Source organism: Anabas testudineus, chromosome 22, assembly GCF_900324465.2.
Source record: "Anabas testudineus chromosome 22, fAnaTes1.2, whole genome shotgun sequence".
NCBI classification, from domain to species: domain Eukaryota; kingdom Metazoa; phylum Chordata; class Actinopteri; order Anabantiformes; family Anabantidae; genus Anabas; species Anabas testudineus.
This window is the reverse complement of record NC_046630.1, coordinates 11519953-11542527: the sequence shown is the minus strand read 5'-3', so window position 1 is coordinate 11542527 and position 22575 is coordinate 11519953. Positions and strand designations below refer to the sequence as shown.

Below are 22575 nucleotides of genomic sequence, written 5' to 3'. Positions count from 1 at the left end.
GAAATGGCCACTGCACATGTAGCTGTTTCCACCAGGTTGCTGACAACAGAACTAAACCTTGTATGATGCTCCTCCTCTGGGCCTTCAGGAAGAAATTTAATTTATGAATTTGTTCCCCAGGGCTCTAATCATTCTTTTTTTTCCAAACCTGTACTTGATGAATATCCGCCTGAGTGTATAATTTATCAAATTATTTCTGACAGCATAGTGTAATCACTGTGAAAAATGAAACCTCCGTAGTGCAGTGGTTGGTTGTGTGTTCTTCTGTTTCTATTGCTTCTGAAAATGTTGTTCAACATATGCAGTTCAATTGACTTGGTCTAAATGGAGTACAGTTGTAAAATAACCAGAGTACCCACCGAATTTATGTTGTCCTGTACTGGGCTCCATTAATTTGCATGTAGGCATGTTTATCTGTTCCTTGCTTCCTTCCTGCAGCTGGACAGAAGAGATTTATCTTTGCAGCGAAGTGTTACTGTCACTAAATGATTAAACATTTGTCTTTACATTTACTCTTTCCAGTTAAAATTTTCTTGTGTAGAGAAACTGACTGAGTGATGTACAAGTGCAAGTGTAGCCTGTGCTACTGTGAATAAAAAAATACACAATCCCTTCTGTGCTTTGGATCAATGCACTATAACAGGCTGTAAGATAGAGAGATGGAATGAAATTATATCGGGCTTAATCAGAGAGCAGTTGCACCACTGAAATTACTAATTAGATAACACAGGGATTAGAGTAATTTCAGCATTTTAACTAGGCCTGAAAATATGTTTTATCTCCAACATGTCAGCATGTTTGGTGCTTTCTAAACTGACATGGACTTCCTTTAGCTGAATTGCACTATATTGTTGCACACCAAATAAAATAAACAATTTGTATATAACATTAAATATTAACCCTTCTCCTCTCTAAGTTCAACATACTGATAGCTGAGGGTAGAAAAGAGTCAGCAGCTGTTCAGACAGGCTGTTTAATGGATTTCCAATGAGTTTTACTACTAACCATCTCATTTAATGAACTGTTCTGTTTAACACAGAGAGCCAAACCAACAGAAACAGGAGTTTGTGTTACATTCAACCAAAGGAGGGATTCAGAGCACCATTTTAAAAAACCATCCACCACAGGACCACGAGGCGACTCGTCATTGTTCAAAAGACTATCACTGTGTCCTCTGCAAATTTACAGAAATTTGTGTATAAGACGTATGAGAGAGGAGAGAGAACCCAGCCCTGTGCTGAACCGGTTGATACAGTGGTCTGGTCTGAGAAGTGTCTGTTCACTCTCACTCTCCATGTCCTGCAGGTTAAATAGCTTCAGATCCAGCCAACAATATTTCCGCCAAAACCAAACTGTTGCCTGAGTTTCTTTGCCATCAGGTGGAGCTGGGTGGTGTTAAATGCTGATATGAAATCTACAAACAACAGTCTAGCATGATTTTCACTCCTCTCCAAGTGTTTATAGATGTAGTTTTAGAGTGTAGTCCAATAGGTAAAGTGCAAGGGGTCCAAAAGGGGACTTGTGTGGCTTAATATGACTTTTGCAGTTGTTAAACATCTGCAGAACCTGTTGTTCCTCAAAGGTAGGGCTTATATGAAAAAGAACTGATCATATTATTCTATTATTCAAACCTTTTACATGTATTGAAATAACTTGTTACTAGGCTAAGAGCAGAGGTTTTGATTGGAGCGTGACAGCAGAAATTTTGAGATGTCCTGATAGGACAGGCACGGGTGTTACAAATACCTTTCCAAACAATGATTCATTCATTCATTCATTCATTCATGTATGCATTGTGTCAGTGTGACACTGCACCACCATGCACTCTACCAGAATCATGAAGCTAAAGCAGCTAAATGACATTCAGTTATCATTCACTTTATTTTTTACACCTGTGCTTTTCCAAATCTAACAAGTCAAAATGTCTTCTGGTCAAACCAAATATCTGACATCACACATATGTAAATGCTTAAATAGCTGGTCTCCCATGTGTTATGGGGACAAATTACTTTCTTATGCTACATAACAGAATTCACAGTCATAGTACAGTATGTCTCACACTGATTCAACTTCATCTGATGTTTACCACAGCTACTTACATTGAACTTTTTTTCAAAGTGAAGCAAATTTAAGCAGCTGAGCCATAAACTATCTGGATAAAACTACATAAAAGGTTGTAGCCTCTCTCATCAAGTTTTATGTAGTTTAAATAATGTAAGAGCTAAACACAGGTCTTCATACATAACCAATTATGATTTCTCACTCTGAGACATCAACAACATCTTCTGCGTCAGAGCAAAGTCTCTAGCTTCCCGAGGAGTGCGGATGTATGAGTCAATTTCACTGTCAGAGATTTCCTCATCACCAGTTACATCTTTGAACTCTGGCTGCTCCACTCTTCTTTTCTTTGCATGAATCACACATGGGGGAGCAAATAGCACCCTTTTCCCCCAGTTGGGTGCTGGATCTCGGCTCTCCTGCGTGTCACTGTGTGGCTCAGACACTATGCATAGATTATGAACTTGATGTCCTGGTTGCTCAGCCCTTTCAGTTTCCTCTGTTAGAGAGTCCCCACAGGTGGCCTGAGACTCCTCCAGCAGAGCGTTCTCATGGGTTCTCAGAGCCTGCCTTAGCAGTGCAGACCTGTGCTGCAGAATATCTTCCACTAGCCGAACAACGTTATCCGGTGTCACCCTTTCTCTGACCCAGGGAATCTCCTTACCCAGTTTACACAACACCTCCTTTATCTCAGTTATTCTCTTCGCAGCAGGTTTGTGCTTTTTCACTTTGGCAATCTGACAGAATTTGCCCAAAGAGAACGTGAGCCGCTGCTTGATGGGTTTCAAGGACTGCCAAGCTAAAAAGATAGCCGCCATCATGATGGGGACAGGCCTACGGCCAGTCACAATCCAGGAATCTGCTGCCAGCTCCACCAGAGATACAGCACGTTTGGTTAAGTCCCGCGAGTTCTCAGCGAAATCTTCAGTGACATCAAGAGAGCTAATTTTGTACCTGACAGAAAAACATTCACAGTAAGTTTTGGATAAAGGCTCACTAGAGCATTACAGTGGCAATGTAAAAGAAAACATTAGAAATAAACGGTTATCTTTTAATTACTGAAGAGATCAAGCATATTTTATATGACAAATATGCAGATAGATCTGACAACACTAACAGTAAGTGATATTTTTTGAATTTCATACCCCTGTCCGTCACTTACTCCTGACAGTGGGCCTCTAATACATCAGTGATGCTGACGATCGGAACCTCAATGTTGAGGATCTTGACCATTTCTTGATAAACCCCTCCCACCACCGCTGGGTCAGCATCCAGCAGGCAGCAGATGGTTCCCATGGCAATGGGCCAGTTGAGCTGTCTGCAGCTTACAAGCACACAGCAACCAGCAAGAATTTCCTTCTTCAGGAGGCTCACATTGAGAAAGCTTTCATGCCGATAGGCTTGGTTGTAGTAGGTCTGCGAGAGCCCCTCGACTTCACTTTGGACCCGGAGAATCCGACACATGGCTTTCACACGCCGGACACCTGTAACAAGAGAACAACATGTCTATGTGTGTGAACACATGAATTCAGCAGGATCAACTGTAGAAACACAAATTATTATGTCATATTATCTCTAAAAAAAGTTTAGAGAGACAATCTCACCTTTAATCTGGTTTTGGCACGGCTTTTTGTACACAGCTGTGCTTCTGCTGTAGCAGACATCTGTAAAAAGCACACAGAGTCATGGCAACAACAACACGGGATAAAATGTGTGGGAGTTGGGCTCATAGCAAAAATAACAGTAAATCAGACAATCATCATGCTGTTTACCAGTACACAGACATTTGTTGCTGTTCAGTTTAATTTATTTTTTCACAAATCCTCATGTCGCCATCAAAATAACTCAGTTGAAACCATACTCCATGCTGTTCCAATATGCTCTTCTCTTAACTTCAATAATCATACTTCACATATATAGATATGCTTTATCATCATCATTATTATGATGCAGCAGTAGACAACTTGGTGCTATACCAAGACAGAGCATTATTTTCTAGTGGTTATTTGATTCTTTGAAAATGTACCTGGAATATACAACACTACAGCACAATATGGTTACTCGGATAACAAAAGATCTCTAGAGCTTTTGCTGCATTAATACCCATCCTCAAGTGGGGCTTTTTGTCACAATTTGCATCCTGCATTTGCCTAAATAGGTTTGTCTTAAACCAAATTACCACTAACGGGAAGATTGATGGTGGTGCATAAGCTCTTACTCTTGCACACAGTGTCTATATGGTAAAATGAAGCAGGTTGGTAACCTTACCCAAAAAACTGGCTAAGTTACAGTTGATAAAGTATTATTATTATTGCCCCACTAGAGCAGCAGACTGACAGCGTCTAATATTCTATACACATCTTTACAGTTATCCAAACAACATTAAATCTGACCAACATTGTGCTCTTTATTATATTTGATGACATTAGACAGTTATCTTACAGCTATATTTTAATGATTCCACACTAGGCTGTGGACGTTGGCAACTACTAGGTAAAGAAAAGTGCCTCTACCATGGTGGCATAGGTTTTTTTTTTCCTGGGAGCTAAGTGGGGGAGAGGAAAACTGAGGTTAGGGTGCTCTTCTCTACCTGTGAACATGCCAACCAGAGCTGGGATGCCTGAACATCAAGGGGAACTCAGCTGAGCTGAGGAGTCTGAACTTAAGTTGTTTCTAAAGACAGCACCAGGAGTTTATTTTACAGAGACCAGGACTGAGTTAAAAAGGGGACTGTTGTTGTGCACAACAAAAAACAAAACCGACTTTCATTTTGTTTTGTTTCTGGTCTACAGAGCCCCTTGTTTTTACTGGGTGGGATCAATAATTTCTGCAGCCTCTGGAACCGGAGAACATCTCTTCATCAAGAACCAGACATAGCTACTGGATTAATTACAAATGTTATTGATCCTCTTGAGGAAATTGCAGCAGATGACGGAGCTTTTTTTAAAATATTTTGTCTCTTTTGATTGTTACATGTTCAAGCTGACACACTAAATTAAGAGAACTACAGTATGTCTCCTCTTTAGATAGACCCCCTGGTGGGTGGACCACGTACATTTTGGGCTATTTTCGTAATTCGGTCTACGTTTAAACCGGACTCTGAGGCCTCCAGGTGATCATTGTTGGCTCATACCTGAACCTCCGACTGGCTCGTTGGTCAGGGATCCTTCAGACACCACGGAGCCACAGTCCACACACACCAGCTGAGCCTGAAAGTACAGCTCATCGTCTACGATGTTGGAGGAGCCGCAGCCCGGACAGCGGAGCCCCGCATGAGACATCTCCGCATAAATAAACTACGACCGTCGGCGGAGACACGACTGCTTCAGAAAGACAAAATACACAGAGTTCAATTTGTTTGAACGCTGCTACATCCGCATTACAGCAATTGTAAACACCTGCTGAACGACGAGTGAACGTCGCCGCTCTGAAGCCAAATAAGTCCGGGCGGAAACAACGTTTGGAGTCTCGATGGTTCCGCCACGTGCTGCCATTCACCAGTATCATACAAATTGACTAGTTATATTATAGAATTTCTATCTAAGTACTATTTATTTAGTTTATTTATATATATATATATATATTATTATATTAGATATATATATATATATATGATAGATATATATATTTATATATATATATATATATATATATATATATATATATATTATACTGTTATCTGAGGTCACAGTGATGTAATTGTTTTATTTTAAAGCTTAACTCACTAATCACATAACAGTAGCAGATAACTCAAACAAACTGGACGCTAGAAGATATTATTAGACAGATTTTTTGAGACTAAACTCCACTAACAATGAATTTAGGTTGTAAACAGCATGAGATTCATTCTTTGGAAAATCTCAGTAATTTAAGATTAATATCACGACATGGCAAAATGTGCCTTCATTGATAAACTGGCCAAGAAAAAAAAAAAAACAGTCGACATACAAGTTATGTATTTTATTTAATTTACTATAAATCTGTGCATATCATGTTAATCGTGTGAGCGAGCTAATTAAAGTGCTTTTTTTATTTTTAAATCATGTAAACATTCAGGACAAGAGCAAGAAATTACATACAGTGACTAGTGCATTTTAACAGTAAAATAAGACTCTTCTTTTAGTGGAGATATCACCAGTGAACAGCAAACTAAGTCTTAAGAGAAAAAAAACAGTATTGATTTTGTTTTGCAGCAAATTAGCAAGAAAATAACAAGTATTATATTTGTAATATTACATTTATCAAAGTTATGATTTGAACTTTATGCTGAACATAAAAATGACCAATACAAATGCAATGAAGAAACTGTTTTAACATGTACATACTGTAGCTAATTCTCAAAAATAGTACTAAATAACAACAATGTACAATATCTTTGTACTTAGTAGTATTTTTTTACAATAAACATTGGTGCATCCACCTATACAGCCTTCTTCATAGTGCTCAAGGACATGAGGATACTTGGTTTTTCTTCCATGACACGCACAAGTAAGTTGTCTATGTACTGCTCCAGTTCTGTTATCTTTTTGTCTCTCTCTGAAAGCTGTTTTTCCTGCTTCAGTACCAGAGAGATGAGTTCATCTCGAGTCAGCTGGGAGTACGGCCCTTTCAGCCCAGCACCGTTTCCCTGGGAGAGGACAGAAAACATGGGAAGTGTTAACACAACTATGATTCAAATGTGACGATGAACTGAAAATGAACTGAACTGAAACTCTTACATTTCACAATATAAATACAAAAATGTGTTTACTTTATTCTCATAATGGCATTGGAAAATCTTTAAAACACCATAAAAGCGTTATAAAAACCGAAATACCTTTGTTTTGTCCTGAACCTCACTGAGGATTCCTGTGGATTTGTTATCTTTTTGCCCTTGAACGACTGAGACAGACTGCTGTTCCAGAGGATTAAGGGGTTTTACAGGTTGGAGCCTGCAAAGACAAAACAAAACTAAAGAAAAATGTAGGCAGTGGCTGGTTGTGGGTGGAGAAAAAAAACAAATCATATTTAGTAAACACTTGTCAAACTCCGGATAGTGTTAGCAATGCAAGCTAATTGAAACACACTGACCTCATCACATACAACACACTTAATAATAGAAGCAAAGATAAAGGAGAATAACTGATAAAAGATAAATGAGGATGAATTATGGAGGTTTTTATGATGAGCACAATGTCGGCAGATGGAGGCGTGTGATCTATAAGTTATGAAGTGTGTGACTTGCATAAATAGTATTTGAGGAGTTAAACTGTGTCACCTGCGTGAAATTGTAGGAGGCACCTCCTTCTTCACACCCGGTTCCTCCACTGTATTCTGCACTACAGGCTGGATCTCCTGTATTGGAGTCTTCTGGGCATGCACAGAGGTTTTGGCCTCCGACTCTTGTTCACACACCTGGGCACGGTTATCGGTTATAATCGTGCCTGCAGGTGGTAGAGGAGCACGGGCCACCTTTGAGGATTTGATTTTTGTTTGACTCTCAGTTTGTGACACAGCTGGAGGCCAGTGCAGTGAACCAGTGTTACCATCTTGTGCTTCATTTTCATCTTCGTCATCTTCAAATGGATTTAAGCCATAAACAATCTGGACTTGTTTTGCTTCTGGGCCATCTGCAGAAATGTTGTCAATAGAAGTCATAACTTTTTGTTCAGACAATGGCACATCATCCACAGAACGAGGTCTAGGTGGTGCAGGACGTTTACCCTGTATGGCATTAGTTGTTCCTTTGGTGGTACTACTTTGCACTAAGCTCTGGGTGCTTTTAGTATCTGTGGGAGACCTACTCACAGGAGCAATCATTTGCACAGAGCGCTGAGGGAGAACACTGGCAGTTTTTATGTCTTTGTCGTTACTCTGCTTGTTAATTTGATGTCTCATAGATACATCTGTATCCCTCTGTTTCTCAGCTTGATTTCTTCCTGGAGGTTGAGGAGCTGGTCGCTTTTCCCGTTGAACACTAATCAGGTCCTTTTCATCATTGGAAATGGTCTTGATTTCCACTGATGACACAGAGTGACATCTGGAGATGAGACACAGAAAACATGACTTTTCTGCATAATGAAGTGGTAAATAAAAAAAAACCCCAAAATACTCTAATGACTGAAGAAAATAAATTCAGATACAGTATAAGTGTATAAGTGCATCACTGCTCTTTGATAATCATCTAAAACAAGGATGTTGAAAAGAAGACTATTACAAGCTTGTCTTGCAAATTTACAGAAACAAAAAATGAACACATCACAGAAGAAAAGGCTGAGATGTATGTAAATAATAGAAGAAAGAAATATTTTAATATGCCTCTTCCTGACATCTCTGCATCTCCTGACTTCTGGAATTATATTCCACCACCGCTGTCAAACTGAGAGTGATAACCACAGGTTTCAAGTCATTTTCACTGTGTTTATATGATGAACATGCTGCATCCTATAATGAGGTAAGACAGTGCAACGAGCCCCGAATCTCAGTTAGCAAAAGATACATATGTATACTATGTATGAATGTATGCATTCCCATACATACTCAGCACAGAGTCATGCAATTTTCATGGTGTCAGTTTTAAGTTGCATATAAATGCGAGGTGATCGTTGACATTGGCATCGCTGATTATAAATAATGTAACAAACATTCAGATCACTCATAAATTACTGACTTATTTAAATGTAGTTTCACTGCCTCTTATGTTGTTCTGTTCCTCAGCCTGTTGTGTAACTGATAATGATACTAAGAGGATTTATTTCAACCATGATGTACAAAATGTACAAACTCTGATTTCCCACAGTTGACATAACTTTAACTAACTTTAAACTGGGTGAAATTCTATTAAATTTCTCTTACAAAATACATTCCCCTCCAAAAGTATTGGAAAAGTGAGGCTAGTTCTTTTATTTTTGCTGAAAACACTTGGGTTTGACATTGAAAGCTGAATACGAGGCATTTATCTCCAGGTGTTAACATCCAAGTAAGATACACAGCTTAGAGGAGAGCGCCTTTTATTTGAACCCACCCATTTTTCATGTGTAGAGGAGGAGTGAATATCAGCTAACGATTGGTTGATATTTACTTGAAAAAATAATTTATTAATGTATCAGAGTTTGAGATGCGATTAGACTAAGATCAACTAACCTTTGTTGGGCATTAGACACTTTGCCTGTGCTGCTGTCTAGTTGAGCAGATGACTTTGGATCCTCCTCCATGGGATTATATGAATCCTCAAATGGATTAGTAGAAGTAACTTCTGCAGGACTCTCCACTGCAACTTCGTGTCCATCTCTTGACTGATTTTCTCTTTTCTTCTGCTCTTTCTCCAGCTGCCTGGCTTTGTCTGCTTCCCTCTCTCTTTCAGCTTTCTCCTCTTCCAGCCTTCTTGATGTCTCCTCTTCTTCTTGCTTCTTCTTTTCCTCTGCTAATCTTTTCATTTTTTGCTTCCTTAACCTCTCCTCTTCCTCTTGTCTCCTTTTTTCCTCCATCCTAATCTTCTCTTGCTCTTCCTGTCTAATTCTTTCCTCTCTCTGTTTCCTCTCCTTTTCCTCTTGTCTCCTTTTCTCTTCTACCACCTCCTTCTCCCTCCTTGCTCTTTCCTCTTCCTCTTGTCTTCTTGCCTCTTCTTTTCTGATCCTTTCTTGTTCCTCTCTTTGTCGTTTCTCCTCTTCCTCAATTCTCCTCCTCTCCTGTTCCTCTAGTCTCATCTTTTCTTCCTTTTCCCTCCTAACTCTCTCTGCTTCCTCTTCTCTCCTCCTCCTCTCTTCCTCCACCCTAACTCTTTCCTTTTCTTCTGCCTCAACCCTTTTCCTTGCTTCCTCTAGTTTCAATCTTTCATATTCTTCCTTTTCTTTCTTAGCCCTCTCCTCCTCCTTTTGTCTTCTCTCCTCTTCCCTAATCCTTTCCTCTTCCTCCCGTTGCCTCCTTTCTTGTTCTTCTAGTCTCCTTTTCTTCTCAAACTCCTCCTCTTGTCTCCGAACCCGCTCCTCTTCCTCTCTCCTCCTCCTTTCTTCCTCAGCCTTTTCCTCTTCCTCCTTTCTAACTTTCTCTTCTGCAATCCTTCTTCTCTCTTGTTCCTCTAGTTTCCTCTTTTCCTCTGCTAATCTTTTAAACTCTTCTTCTTCCTTTCTAACCCTCTCCTCTTCTTCTCGCCTCCTCCTCTCTTCCTCAGCTTTTTCCTCTTCTCTCCTTTTCCTCTCATCTTCCTCCTTTCTAGCTTTCTCCTCTGCAACCCTTTTTCTTTCTTCTTCCTCTAGCCTGCTCTTTTCCTCGGCTAATTTACGCTCTTCTTCTCTCCTAACCCGCTCCTCTTCTTCTTGTTTCCTCCTCTCTTCCTGAGCTCTTTTCTCTTCCATCTTAATTTGCTCCGCTTCCTCTTTTTGCCTTTTTTCTTCAATTCTCCTTCTTTCTTCTTCCTCTAGTTTCCTCTTTTCCTCTGCTAATCTTTTACATTCTTCTTCTCTCCTTACCCTCTCCTCTTCCTCTTGTTTCTCCCTCTCCTCTTCCCTCCTTTTCTTTTCCTTCTTTTTCCCTTTTGACCTTCTCTTCTTCCATCCTCTTTTTTTCTTCTTCCTCTCGTCTCCTCTTCTCTTCAGCCAATTTCTCTAACTCTTCTTGCCTCCTCACTTTCTCCTCCTCCACCCTCATTCTTTCCTCTTCCTCCTCTTCATCCACATTCTCTTGTATATTTTCTACTTCTGCTGTCTCTTCCTCTTCCTCGGTCCAGGCTGAATGTTGTCTTTCAGGAACATCTTCCATTGATCCGTGGCCTGAACTGGTCAGACTGAAGTTTGAGCCAATGCGAGAAGTCCGAGGTTGCGGCTCCTCGCAGTAAACATGGCTGCCATTGATGCACATGTTACTGTGTTCCCCAGAGCTGTGTTTTTGGAGGCCAGAGGAGGAATCTTTGCTGTCTGAGCTACCTGAGCGTTTATGTAACATGAACTTGAATTTCTTCTTACCTGGAATCAGATTGTGACATGCATTTTACTACAAAGATCATGGAAGAAAATAAAATGCATAATGGCAAAAAAAAAAACAAAACATGAAATTGTTACTCCTGACCTTCAGATGACTCCACATTCAGACCAGACGATTGGCTTCCGCTCAGCGAGGAGTTAGCAGGCAGAACAGACAAAGACTGAGACATGTTCCTCTGCAGGTTAGACTTGGGAGAAAATAAGGATTTCATTTTATGTTTCTTCTTCTTTTCATCCTTCTCTGCTGCTGGCTCACCATCCCCATTTGCCTCCTCCTCACTGTCTGTCAGAACCTGCGTGAAGGATTGCACCACACTAGACACGGTGTCTGATTCCTTTTTCTTGCCACGAACTTTGTCCTTTAGTTTGCCCAGACGAGAGCGGGATTTGCCGGCAGCAGACAGGTCAAACATGCTGGCAGTCATGTTGTTTCTCATGAACTGAATGTCCAGAAGCACCTCTCCTCTGTCTTTGTCTGCTTTGCCAGTCTTGTCCAGTAACTTAAACCATCTGTTAAAGAGAGTAATTCTATTAGAATTATATTAACAGACACATAATACTCAAATAACTGACGAACATGATGCCACTTGAGGGCAGCAGAAACACATGTGAACACAACAACAACATGCTGGCAAACAGTTGCCCATTTATACACCCAGCAGCTATGGAGCAACATCATCACTAGTTTGGAAATTTATTTTTTATTGAGTCTATTCAGCTTCTTCACTGAATAACTGTGAAAAGACTGATGAGAGTGAACCAAAACAGAACGAAGCTCTTTTTTTTTTATAGCACAGTAAGAACTCACAGACAATTTCAACAGTTTCACAGTTTGGAAACTATGAGCCATCCCACAGCAAATGGAAAGTGACTAAGGGGTAATTTGAATGTTTTTGGAAGGTCTGATGATCCATGCACAGCCACCAATAACCAAAAGGAAAGTGTTTTAAACACTGCACTGTGTGCTACCCTCTTAAATATAGAGAATGTATTACTGATTGTACTGTGTATTCTTGTTTGTGTCAACATTTGATAACCTTTATACTGTCCTCTTTTCCCCTAATACCTCATCCTCTAATGTCTGAGTGAAAACAACTAAAGCAGGATTCTGTTATAAACTGCAGATTCTTCGACTTTTAGCTTCTTAAAATGTAAATCTTGTACTGAAATGAAGGGAAATTAGCTCAGTAAAACACCCACAGAGTCAACATCTGTCATGTTCCAGTACAGACAGAAGAATGAGTAGAATAATTTAACAGAACAACAAAAAGGAACAGTCAGCAGAAAAACTGCCCATCAGGCAGAAATCTGAGGTCAGCTCAACACTAAACAAACAACTCCAACTGAAATCTGGATTCCTGGGGAAATGAGGAAGGATGTGTGTGTGTGTGTGTGTGTGTGTGTGTGTGTGTGTGTGTGTGGTGGAGGGTACTATATCTGAGCTGTAGCTATGGCTTATCATCCTTATTATTGCCAAGCTCTTGAATGTGGTTTTAAAAAATGTGGAAGCATTATTAATTACTAAATCTCCACAGGTGAGCCACAACATTAAATCAGCCTGGTGGTTTTAAAGTTGTGATGGACAAGGGGCAGCATGGGAAAAATCTGATTCTAAAAACTGATCAAGTGTCAGTATCCATAAACAGTTCACATAACATATCGTCACAAGAATTTACTAAAATAGACTGTAATATACAGTGCCTTCCTTTCAGTAGTCTTGAATCAGATATGTCCTCATCCTACTCCTCCCTCAAGAATGCTTTAGATGTGTGGCACAAACAAATTAAAGGAGGAAAACGCCTTTTCCTGGAATTTGTGAAATGAATGATCCTGCAGCCGTGGCTCCCCTGCCTCGTACTGGTGATGAGTAATGAGGTTTGCAAATATCGTAAGCCCTGGCAATGAAAAAAATTCCACTGTGAGGTTTCTTCAAAGTTATGAACAAGGAAACATCATTAATCCTGCTGTGGTTTCACAGCGTCTTTGTGAGTAGTTTCACTATCAAAGCAGTATAAATATTCCACTTCCATCAATCCTAATTTGGCCTAAAAACACAATACACTGGATGGATACCTGATGGCAAACAGTACAGCACCTTGTAGAAGAGAGGGGCTGCATTACTCCTGATTATGGCTTCTCAATAATAAACATACTAGATTATGATCATTAATGATAACTCAAACATATCACCAAGCCATTTACTAGTAGTAGTATGGTGGAAAGAGAATGGAATAACAATAGTTTATTGTACTAGTATGGTATTACGTAGTATGGTACAGTAGTAGAACTAACACACCATCACCTTAGTATAGTAATATCATCAGTGTAGCCAACCAACCATTGCAAACAAGACAATAAAATCACCAAAAAAAAAAAAGAAAAGAAAAAGAACTATCATCAAAAGAGGATCGAATTTAGAAACATGCAAGATCATGTTGCACAGGGAGCATTACCGGTTCAGATGTGAATAGACAAGGTTACACGGAAATTGTGCAAGACAGTATTTCACAAGACAATGTAGATATATGCAAATACATGAACGTAGTACAATAACATTAACATTAGTAAATTATAAAAATTGTTATGCAATACTGTTAATACAGAACTTAGTATAGATACCAATTCACTTTGTCTTCCAGCACTATACAGTATCATAGAGTATAGTATAGTGATAAAATGAATATTACTAGCACTATATTGCACTGTACCACTATACAGTAAAGTATAGAATTGTATAGTATTAGTTTAAATCGCAGTCCCTACACTGATAATCCCTGATGTTTAATGAAGCCACCAACACAAACTCAACTCATACATAAAAAAAAGCAGAAGAAATAAGTCACTTCAGTTAAATCAGAAGGGAAGTTGCAAAAGGGTTTAGGCGTTGGTTAGCACTGAGCAGGAGGAGGAATTAGAAGTGGCATGGTGAAGGGATGATAATGATTGTTGATAACCTCACACTCCTGTGAATAGAAGAGCATGTGTTGCTCTGTTGTACGGACAGAACCAGAAGAGGATAATACATGACTCAACAATTTATTCCACACAAATTTTGCACACACACATCCTTCCTTGTGAAGCCTGAACTACCGATAAGACACGACCCCGCGTGGCTCAAGCCTTTCTTATCACAGAACACAGCTGTTAGCAGGAGAAGAGCTTAGCGAGTTAAACAACTCCGCAGTGATAATATCCAAGGACCAAAACTGTCCTGGGCTTATCACATCAGTCCACATCCATGAGTCAGAGAAGCTGAAATGAAGGCCTGCATAAATGAACCAGGAAAGAAAAAACTAATTCACTTTCCCTTTGTGTGTCACAAACCTTTGGCTGAACCCTGCGTTACTTTAGACTAAAATCTATAACGGAAAGAAAAACTTACAGTGAAGCTGTTACACATGACACAATGCTACAGGGAAGCTGTAATTTGAGACTTGCCAAACTGTAGGCTTCTTACAGTACATTATAATGCTTATAAAAAAAGGTAATGTAAGTTGTAACACAACAGTTTTTATGTATTCAGGCTTTGGGGATTAAAGTTGACACACTATTATCATTATATAACAATTAGTTTAATTAGTGTGGGTGTTCTGATGCTCTTGAGCAATAGCTGACAGTTGAAAACTGACTTTAAACAAACATTTGAACACATTTCAACATGCCACAGCTGAAAAACAGCGGTGTAAATAATAAAAAAGTAACAATAGCTAGATTCAAAGTAGCACCAGTTTCAAGGCCTTGATGTTTTGCATGCTCGCTGTCACGCTACCAACACTCGCTGAATAGAATAGTTATTTTCCCTTTTTTTAATCTGATACTTTAAAATAACTTTTAAGCTAGCACAGATAAGATGTCCTTAACATACCCAGACAAACTACATTGCTACAAAGTTAGACCATGCGATACAATTGAAAGCAAGATTGTTAAAACTGATTTTCAACAGTCGTGGTTGTGCTCTATCACAAATGTTTTGCACTTGCAGGCCTGACTTAGATATAGTAGAAATTACAAAACCTTTCCTAGCATCTGTCCTTTTAAAGATGAATGCAAATAATAAATAATAATAAATAAACACACAAACTTACTAATATCAAGTAAGTAAATACTTATCAAGTACAGATGTATCATACATCTTACACGTGAGCACTAATAAAAGTGTTGAAAGCATCAAATGCTCAAATGGTGTAAAACCTGGTTCACAAATTGCTCAGCAAACTTTGAAAAACATCATGGCCTTTAAACAGTAGGACTTTTGTACAGGCAGCTCATGGCACGTGCAACACTTTGTGTGTCAGGAGCCAGTATGGCCGCATCAGTAAACGTGACCTTGCTAAACGGCCACTGTTTATTTGTTCATTGATAAAATAGTCAGGAATGTAAGGCTACAGCCAGATATAACCTCAGAGGCACAAAAACATTTACGCAACACCAACTAAAACAGGTCTACTGAGTTTATAAAAACAGTGTATTCTCAATGTAAGGACTCCTCATGAACTGTATGTGCAGGAGAGTTCAATTGAAACAGATTTTAGAAAGATGCCAAAAAGTGCCGATGTGATCAGATACACACACCATGAAGCCAAAAACAATGCAAGATTGGACATTCCTCAACCAGACAGGTGACATTCAGCTTAATAGCTTTTACTTTCAGCTCAGCAGAGGATGAAAGCTGGAAATGTACGTGTGGTGGTAGACAAAATTGCTGTGTTTGTGAAAGCACTGCCTCTATATGAACTGACAATACACATATCACATCTAACCTTGATGTGGACTATATTCCAATTCATGCAATTAAACACCAAAGACAAAGACACCAAGCAGAGCCAAACAAAAACAAACAACCCTGCCTAACGCGGGGGTGTGTATGTTTGTGCATGTAGACGGTACGTGATCCGCTTGTTATAATACTAGTCACATGCGGGGGAACTAAAGTGATCAGAAACAACTTAGCACAAGAACACATTTTCTATTCTTACTCGACTCAATTTAAAGTCCTGAAAAACATGTTTTACTTACATTTGTTTTCTACTCAAAGATGTGCACGGACAAGTCTAATAAACACCTTGAATAAGTTTAAGTCAGCTTACAACTTTAAGGCATTTCAACCAGTTATATAGCGTTTCTGTGAAAACACTATATAAAACACAGCTTATTATTAATTCAGTCAATGAAAGAGTGAATCTTTTGACTCACTTCATTTGCCCAAGTAATGCTAATTGGCATTCCTGAAGGCTGCAGTCAAGGGAACAAATCCCTTAAGCTGTACTGGAGTGAGTGGGCAACATATGTCAAACCCACCAGAGCAGGTCTGTATAGTGATGGATGGCTGCATGTGTGTGCTGGAAACACTTCACATTGGTAGAAGAAAGAAATCACAGTCACAGTCTTTACACATGCACAATGTCAGGAAAACAAACACAGGTTGTTATTAAAACGGATTTATTAGGGATTATTGAGTTTTGCCCCACAAAGCTGCAGAATGACTGACAGAAACCAGGAGTTGTTCAACTGTGGTGCAGGTGAAAATCAAAGCCACTGAGCCTCGTTCACACCTGTGCTTTCCTCGTTTACATGCAGCTAAAATCTAAGAGGAACATCTGCCTTCTAATCAAATATTGAGCACATGAAAAGAAACACACACTGTGAGAACTGGCTTCAATCAAGAGGAAGAGATGAGAACTGATTAGATTTACATCTAATTAATCTGCAACGATGATGCCACATTACTGAGTAGTAATGTAATATTGAACCCAGCTTCTGTGGGCCAATCTAAATCATATATTTGTGATCCTAAAGATTAGGGCAAACTTTGAATTGGGCTTTTCCTTTTTCCTTTGCACACCTTGTCACTTCTAACCCACCCCTGCTTTTGACTTCATTTCTATTCAAACTGCTCCCCTGCCTGCCACCTGATCACTTACTCAGTCTTGTTGCGGGCTGTGTCTTCACTGAGCTGCAGCAGACTGATGACAGCCTGACCCAGGAGTTTGTCTGGACCCACCAGGGCCCGGTGCATGACGTGGACGCGCAGCGTGCCCCGCTCCCCTCCTCCTCCACTCGGACTCGGCGGCAGGTCAAAAGCGGCCTCCTCCTTCCACACCGGAGCCACGCTCTTCTCCGCCACCGACGTCTGATACTTCTCTTTGCCCACTTGCATGACCGCGTACGCATCGTTGGTGCCGCTTTTCCCCTTTATCCTGAGGCCCCTGGCTTGGAGCACCGTTACCTGCACGCTTGCGGGACACCACTGCTGATCCATCAGGGACATTGTGACACGTTTACGGTCCAGCAGCGAAGAGACTGAATCCAGAAACCAAACGCGGTGCTGTGGACCATCGGTTCACTGTCAGACTGGACAGTAGCGAGGAAAAGTTTTCCCGTGCGCGTTGCTGAAGTTGAGGAAACAGCTGATTGGGCGTGACTAGACCGAGAGGGGGGCCTTGGTTAAGAAACGCCCACAGATTAACAGGTTACGTGACTTGTGAGACGAAATAAAGACGCAGCTCTGTGTCTTCATTCAGATCCAAACAATCACTGAGCCTTCTTGACACCTGACAGACTCCACTAACATCATCCCACATCAGCTGCACTCACATAAAGACATTACTGACTGGTTGGTTGATTCAATTCTTATATTTCAGGTTCCTCACGAACTTATTAAAGGTCACAGGACAAAGCAGAACAATGCTCATGTTGCTATGATAATTCAGTATCAGTGCCATCTACTCCCACCTCAACATCAGTCTCATCCAAGTCTAAAAACATGAGGCCTGCGGCTTAAATAATTCTAAGCCTGTCACTTGAAGAGTGGACTGGATATCTGACAGGCCACTGACGTCCAGGGTTCATGTGGCTGGGTTCAGTTTCACATGCAGCTCCAGTTTGAATACTTACCAGGCTGCAGTGCTCGTGTCTGCATGAATTTATTCCCCCGCCCGGGAAGACCCCATGAATTAAAAGCACTAAAATACCTTGAATGTATTCGTCTGTTTTAAGTTATAAAGGAACCAGCAAACTTTCCGGTGTTCTCTGCTTTCTGCTCGACACACACTGAGACAGGTGCATTTCCCATGATTCATGGGTCTGAATGGAAAATGAATGGTTCCCAGTTTAGTCTATATTGATTTTGATTTGTGCAGCATTTTCTTTACTGTCCAGTAAAATTGTTCTCTTCCCTTTAGTGTAGATAATTCATGTTTGAACAGTGACTCCTGCTGTTTAAAAGAGAGATTTCAATGATTTCATGCTTCTTTATAGGACTGCACATCTCAAATCCCTCAAACAATGATTTGCCTTACAACTTCATTGCTTACAAGTTATGTTCCCAACTAAGATTAAAGCTACATACACGTAAAGCGCCTTGAGCCAATTAGCAAAGTGACGCACCCTTGTTGGCACTGCCAGAGCGTCTGACCGTGACATAACCGCTGTAGTACTAGGCCCTGAAATTAGATCCTTCACGACTAGTTAGGCTTTGATTAAACATTAAAAAGATTAAAAGATCTAAACAATTCAAGTAGACATACAGTACTCAGACTCACAGGGAAATAAAATGGAAGCAGTCTAATAAAAATCAGGCCACAGCAGGGTTTTAGTCTATGAATAACAAGTTCACACATTGTTTTACAGATAAAAACACACATAGCAAAACAAGCCATAATAAACACACTGTACATGATACATCCCTTTGGTTCTTACTGGTGATTATTTACATTTACAATGTGTAAGATATCTCTATATAACGTGTAAGAACTAGCATTGTCAGGTCATTCATTAGCTTGTTAAATTTTGGTTTTCATCCACCTCAGAATTTTCACTTTTTAAATCACTCTCTTCATTTTATCCTCCTGGTCCTGCTCACCTGCAAGAACTTCACCAGGAACACTTTCCCTGAAAGAGCGCAGGCGAGAATATTAAAAATAAATGTTAAAAAAAAAAAACAGGCTAAGAGTACATAAAAAAGTTATGTCAGTGTGTGTGATATAGTTTTACTTCTCTGTTAATAGGTTAAAAGACTGCAGATGGCCCAGCTGCTCATCAGGAAGCATCCCCAAACCGAGGATCATATTAGACACATTAGAAATAAGGTCATATCAAACATAGGCAATAGCAAAATAAACTGAAAGAAGACGAAAAAGGCCAAATACATTCCCACCTTAGTAGCAACTTCATACACAGTGCAGCCAATTTCAAAGCGTTCAACATTATCACTGATGTGTTGTTGATGCAAGTACCTGTCGATGACAAAGTATTGAGATCTTAGTAATATCAAACAAAATATATACGATCCACATGTTTCAAAGTATCATGTGATTGGTTGTTTGAACTGTACAGCACGTTGATACAGGCCCTTGGGAAAGATGAGACTGGGCTGTTTGTTTTCATCAGCAACATGATCACCAGGCATGAAATGACAGAGTGTTAATTACATTAAATACATCATATACTGTATTTACATATACAGATAACTAAGTTTTATGATGTTGGGAGACATTCACCACCTTTTCAACAACAGTAGATTTTTGGAAAATTCCCCCAAAAAGTCCCTCTGTTGTACATACCTGCCTCTCCCTGCTGTGAAACTCAGCCATGTTACTTATCTAAACGACCCTCCTACACAAATGATTACTCACTGCTCACTGGATAAAGAGTGTTCGTTCTGACATGATGCAGTGCTACCTTTTGGCCACTAAGTGTCTCTCTTTGACACGCTTTGAAAAACAGAATAGTCTGAATGTCCTGTTAGTTTTTACAGTGTGAAGCCAAAACTATTGTGAATAGCCTCTCTGATCAATTTTAATGTATCCAATACATTTTTGACTTTTTCATATAAGGCTTATTGTTTCTGAATCTTAAATATCCGGTACCTGTTATCACATTTACATTTAATCATTTATTTTTTTTCTTAAGCTCTCATGGCAGTTACTTACTCTCTATTTGGCAGAACACCTAGGCCCAAGTCTCAGACGAACTTGTAGTTACTTCGAGTCAGCAAGTTCCAGTTCTCCAGTTCCTGGAGCCAAACAGCGCTTCACCATCCACAATGCTCTCCGCACCTTTCAAACTCGGGCTCTGTGTGCAGACAGTTGGTAGAAAATTCCTGGATATCTTGCTGCAAAGAAAACCTTGGTACTTGATGCGTACAGTTAAAATAAGAATGGAAGAATATGTATTTGAGTTAACGTCTTGACAGAGATACAGCTACAACTGAGCCCTGATAAATATTAAAATATGACTCTTTTACCATCACTGTAAGGTTTATAGAGCTACTGATTATTTTTCCTTTACACCTAACGCCGTTTGTAACCTTGCCCACTATGAGAAAATCACATAAAGACAAATGACTTAGAAAACTACAACAATTCATTATTTAATTTCTCTGTTTGCTGTAATGATTGACATAACGTACACTTTTACTGATATACTGCTCCTGAGTAAAGCAGCTCAAGTTTAATAAACGCCGTAGAGCTCCCAGTTGCACTCAGTAATACTGGTTAAAAGAGAATATGGGCTGCATAAACTGTGAGATGATCAAAGTGATAAAATTATGCAACATCATCCCCGGAGACTACAGCTCTGCTTCACAGAAGGTTGCAGCTGAGAAAACAATGCACACAAATTACAGAAGCATTCAATACTGTTCTGGTTCAGTGTTGTTGGACTTACTCAAGCATAAGCAGGTCACCATTGGGATGCTTTGGGACTCTGTGGCACCTAGACCTGAAGAGAGGGCATTTAAAGAAGCGCCACCTGGTGTGTATTCCCAAATTAAGCATCACACTGACACCACTGACAGCCTCTTCAGACGGAGCAGCTCCACAGGCTCAAACAGGGCCTTAAACTAAGCCATGAGAACTAACTGCAAAGAGATTACAACAGCTGCCTTGAACTGTCCTAAAATTGCTCCAAACTAACAGGTACTTCACGTCCCTGTTTGTTAGCTTCATCGTGACAAGAAGTAGTGTAGAAGTGTAGAGGATCTAACAGGGACTGAGACCACAGGGACTGAGCTTGTGTTGTCCTTGTTGTTTGTCATAACCTTGCCTTTTAACATGTTCCCTGCCTGTATAGATTGTCGCAAATGCACTGGATTTCATTCCAGGAGGCTGAGGACTCTGCAGTATCTGCACCACATCAGATCACAGTCTCATAGCTAAAAGCTTGTTTCTCCCAGGGGTCTGTTTCAAAAGTCTAAGTCCCTCAGGAAAACAAAGCAGCAACATGTTCTGTTCTTTTAACAGTCCATCTGAGCTAGTTCCCAGGGGTCCCACCCAGGAAGAAATGCATTTTTAATCAAATTAATAAGATTAACACAGAAGAAACAAAAACATAACTCGGTTTCAGTAGCACTATAGAGGACTATAAGAAAACTTTTCTGTTGTAAGTGCAAATAAAAATGTTCCGGTTCAGCAAGTCCCATTGAATAACATATAAATAGAAAGGCCCTCTTCTAATAATATTGCACATCACATTGTCTGAAATATCTTGAGAAGTGTCCTTGTATAGAGTCATGCCAAGAGACTCCAAGTACGACTGGCCTGATCGTGGAGACAAACAGAAGAGTGACGAAGAAGCTAAGACACCTGCACAGCCAGTTGTCAGCTGGAAATGTAAACCCAGGTATGCTAACAGTAGACGAGATTCAGAGAACAACAAGACTGTACTGAAACCCTCAGTTTTAAACCTCAGTCTCCAAAGAAGTTGACAAATCAGGAGTAACTCGTCTGTGTTGAACAAAGACAGCACAAAATATCAACGAGTATAGTTCTCGCAGTGTCGTTACAGGCAACTTGTTTGCTATTGTCATGAACTTTAAATTACCTTTTGCACAAAACCATACTTTGGCCTGTAAATAATGAATGGGCTTCAGCCACATACAGAAATATCACTAATATAATATTATTACAATATTATTATAATTGACATACTGATTAAAAGCACTGTAGGCTACAATTTATTATGATACTATTACAGAGAGGAGACTACAATTAAGAAATTATTATTAAATTATCACAATGGACATTTAGTGATACTGAATTTAACAGTGATATTTCTCAAAATGACTCAGTCTTTAGACCATAGAACATATTGGTCACGTCACTTGTTATTGTGAGTCCTGGGGATTAGGACGTCTTTGTATCTGTTGTCAACTGGACTTACTTGTCTAAATGTTAATCATTTTAGTCCTAGCCCTGTGTTGTATACAGTATTGTCTTATCCACTTCATCCTGTATAATATGAACATTTAGTTAACACTGAAAACAATGTTTTGTTTTCATGAAGAAACAAATATGTCCTCATATGTTATTTTAGTTATAAGCCAAGTTGGCTTTTGGAACACAATTAGTCAGTAAAGAAAGGACTGTGTGTTTACACAACTAAGATGACTTCATCAAACTCATCTGACCAGATGATGTCAGTGTGCTACTTGTACATGTTTTTGAAAATGCTAGAACAGTATTTGTCACCATCTTTTTTTCTTATCATTCTACGTGTCAGGAAATTATTCATTTTGGTAAAACACTGAAATATTTGATGATGCTCCTTTTTTGCACTAACA

General features: G+C 39.6%; 2 protein-coding genes across 2 annotated transcripts; both read right to left on the bottom strand.

Annotated features, from left to right (window-relative positions):
- Positions 1–957: 957 nt before the first annotated feature.
- Positions 958–5525, bottom strand: brf2 (BRF2 RNA polymerase III transcription initiation factor subunit). Its single transcript, XM_026339644.1, has 4 exons — positions 5192–5525; positions 3663–3722; positions 3221–3542; positions 958–3012 (listed from the first exon to the last, which is right to left on the bottom strand). The coding sequence occupies exons 1-4, from the start codon at positions 5337–5339 to the stop codon at positions 2250–2252; spliced, it is 1293 nt and encodes a 430-aa protein (XP_026195429.1). The 5' UTR covers positions 5340–5525; the 3' UTR covers positions 958–2249.
- A 728-nt stretch (positions 5526–6253) lies between these two features.
- On the bottom strand, positions 6254–17465 carry rab11fip1b (RAB11 family interacting protein 1 (class I) b). Its single transcript, XM_026339645.1, has 8 exons — positions 16937–17465; positions 11101–11525; positions 10576–10997; positions 10476–10517; positions 9181–10304; positions 7316–8077; positions 6875–6989; positions 6254–6685 (listed from the first exon to the last, which is right to left on the bottom strand). The coding sequence occupies exons 1-8, from the start codon at positions 17281–17283 to the stop codon at positions 6479–6481; spliced, it is 3444 nt and encodes a 1147-aa protein (XP_026195430.1). The 5' UTR covers positions 17284–17465; the 3' UTR covers positions 6254–6478.
- Between the last annotated feature and the right edge of the window lie 5110 nt (positions 17466–22575).

What these genes read in the sequence shown, in the direction of transcription:
- rab11fip1b (XM_026339645.1), bottom strand. Translation starts at nt 17,283, where the DNA reads ATGTCCCTGATGGATCAGCAGTGGTGTCCCGCAAGCGTGCAGGTAACG. An exon ending in GAATGTGGAGTCATCTGAAG is followed by an intron (nt 10,998 to 11,100) that starts GTCAGGAGTAAC and finishes ATCTGATTCCAG; the next exon opens with GTAAGAAGAAATTCAAGTTC. An exon ending in GTGTCTAATGCCCAACAAAG is followed by an intron (nt 8,078 to 9,180) that starts GTTAGTTGATCT and finishes TCTCATCTCCAG; the next exon opens with ATGTCACTCTGTGTCATCAG.
- brf2 (XM_026339644.1), bottom strand. Translation starts at nt 5,339, where the DNA reads ATGTCTCATGCGGGGCTCCGCTGTCCGGGCTGCGGCTCCTCCAACATC. An exon ending in CGAGCCAGTCGGAGGTTCAG is followed by an intron (nt 3,723 to 5,191) that starts GTATGAGCCAAC and finishes TGCTTTTTACAG; the next exon opens with ATGTCTGCTACAGCAGAAGC. An exon ending in GTGCCAAAACCAGATTAAAG is followed by an intron (nt 3,543 to 3,662) that starts GTGAGATTGTCT and finishes CTCTTGTTACAG; the next exon opens with GTGTCCGGCGTGTGAAAGCC.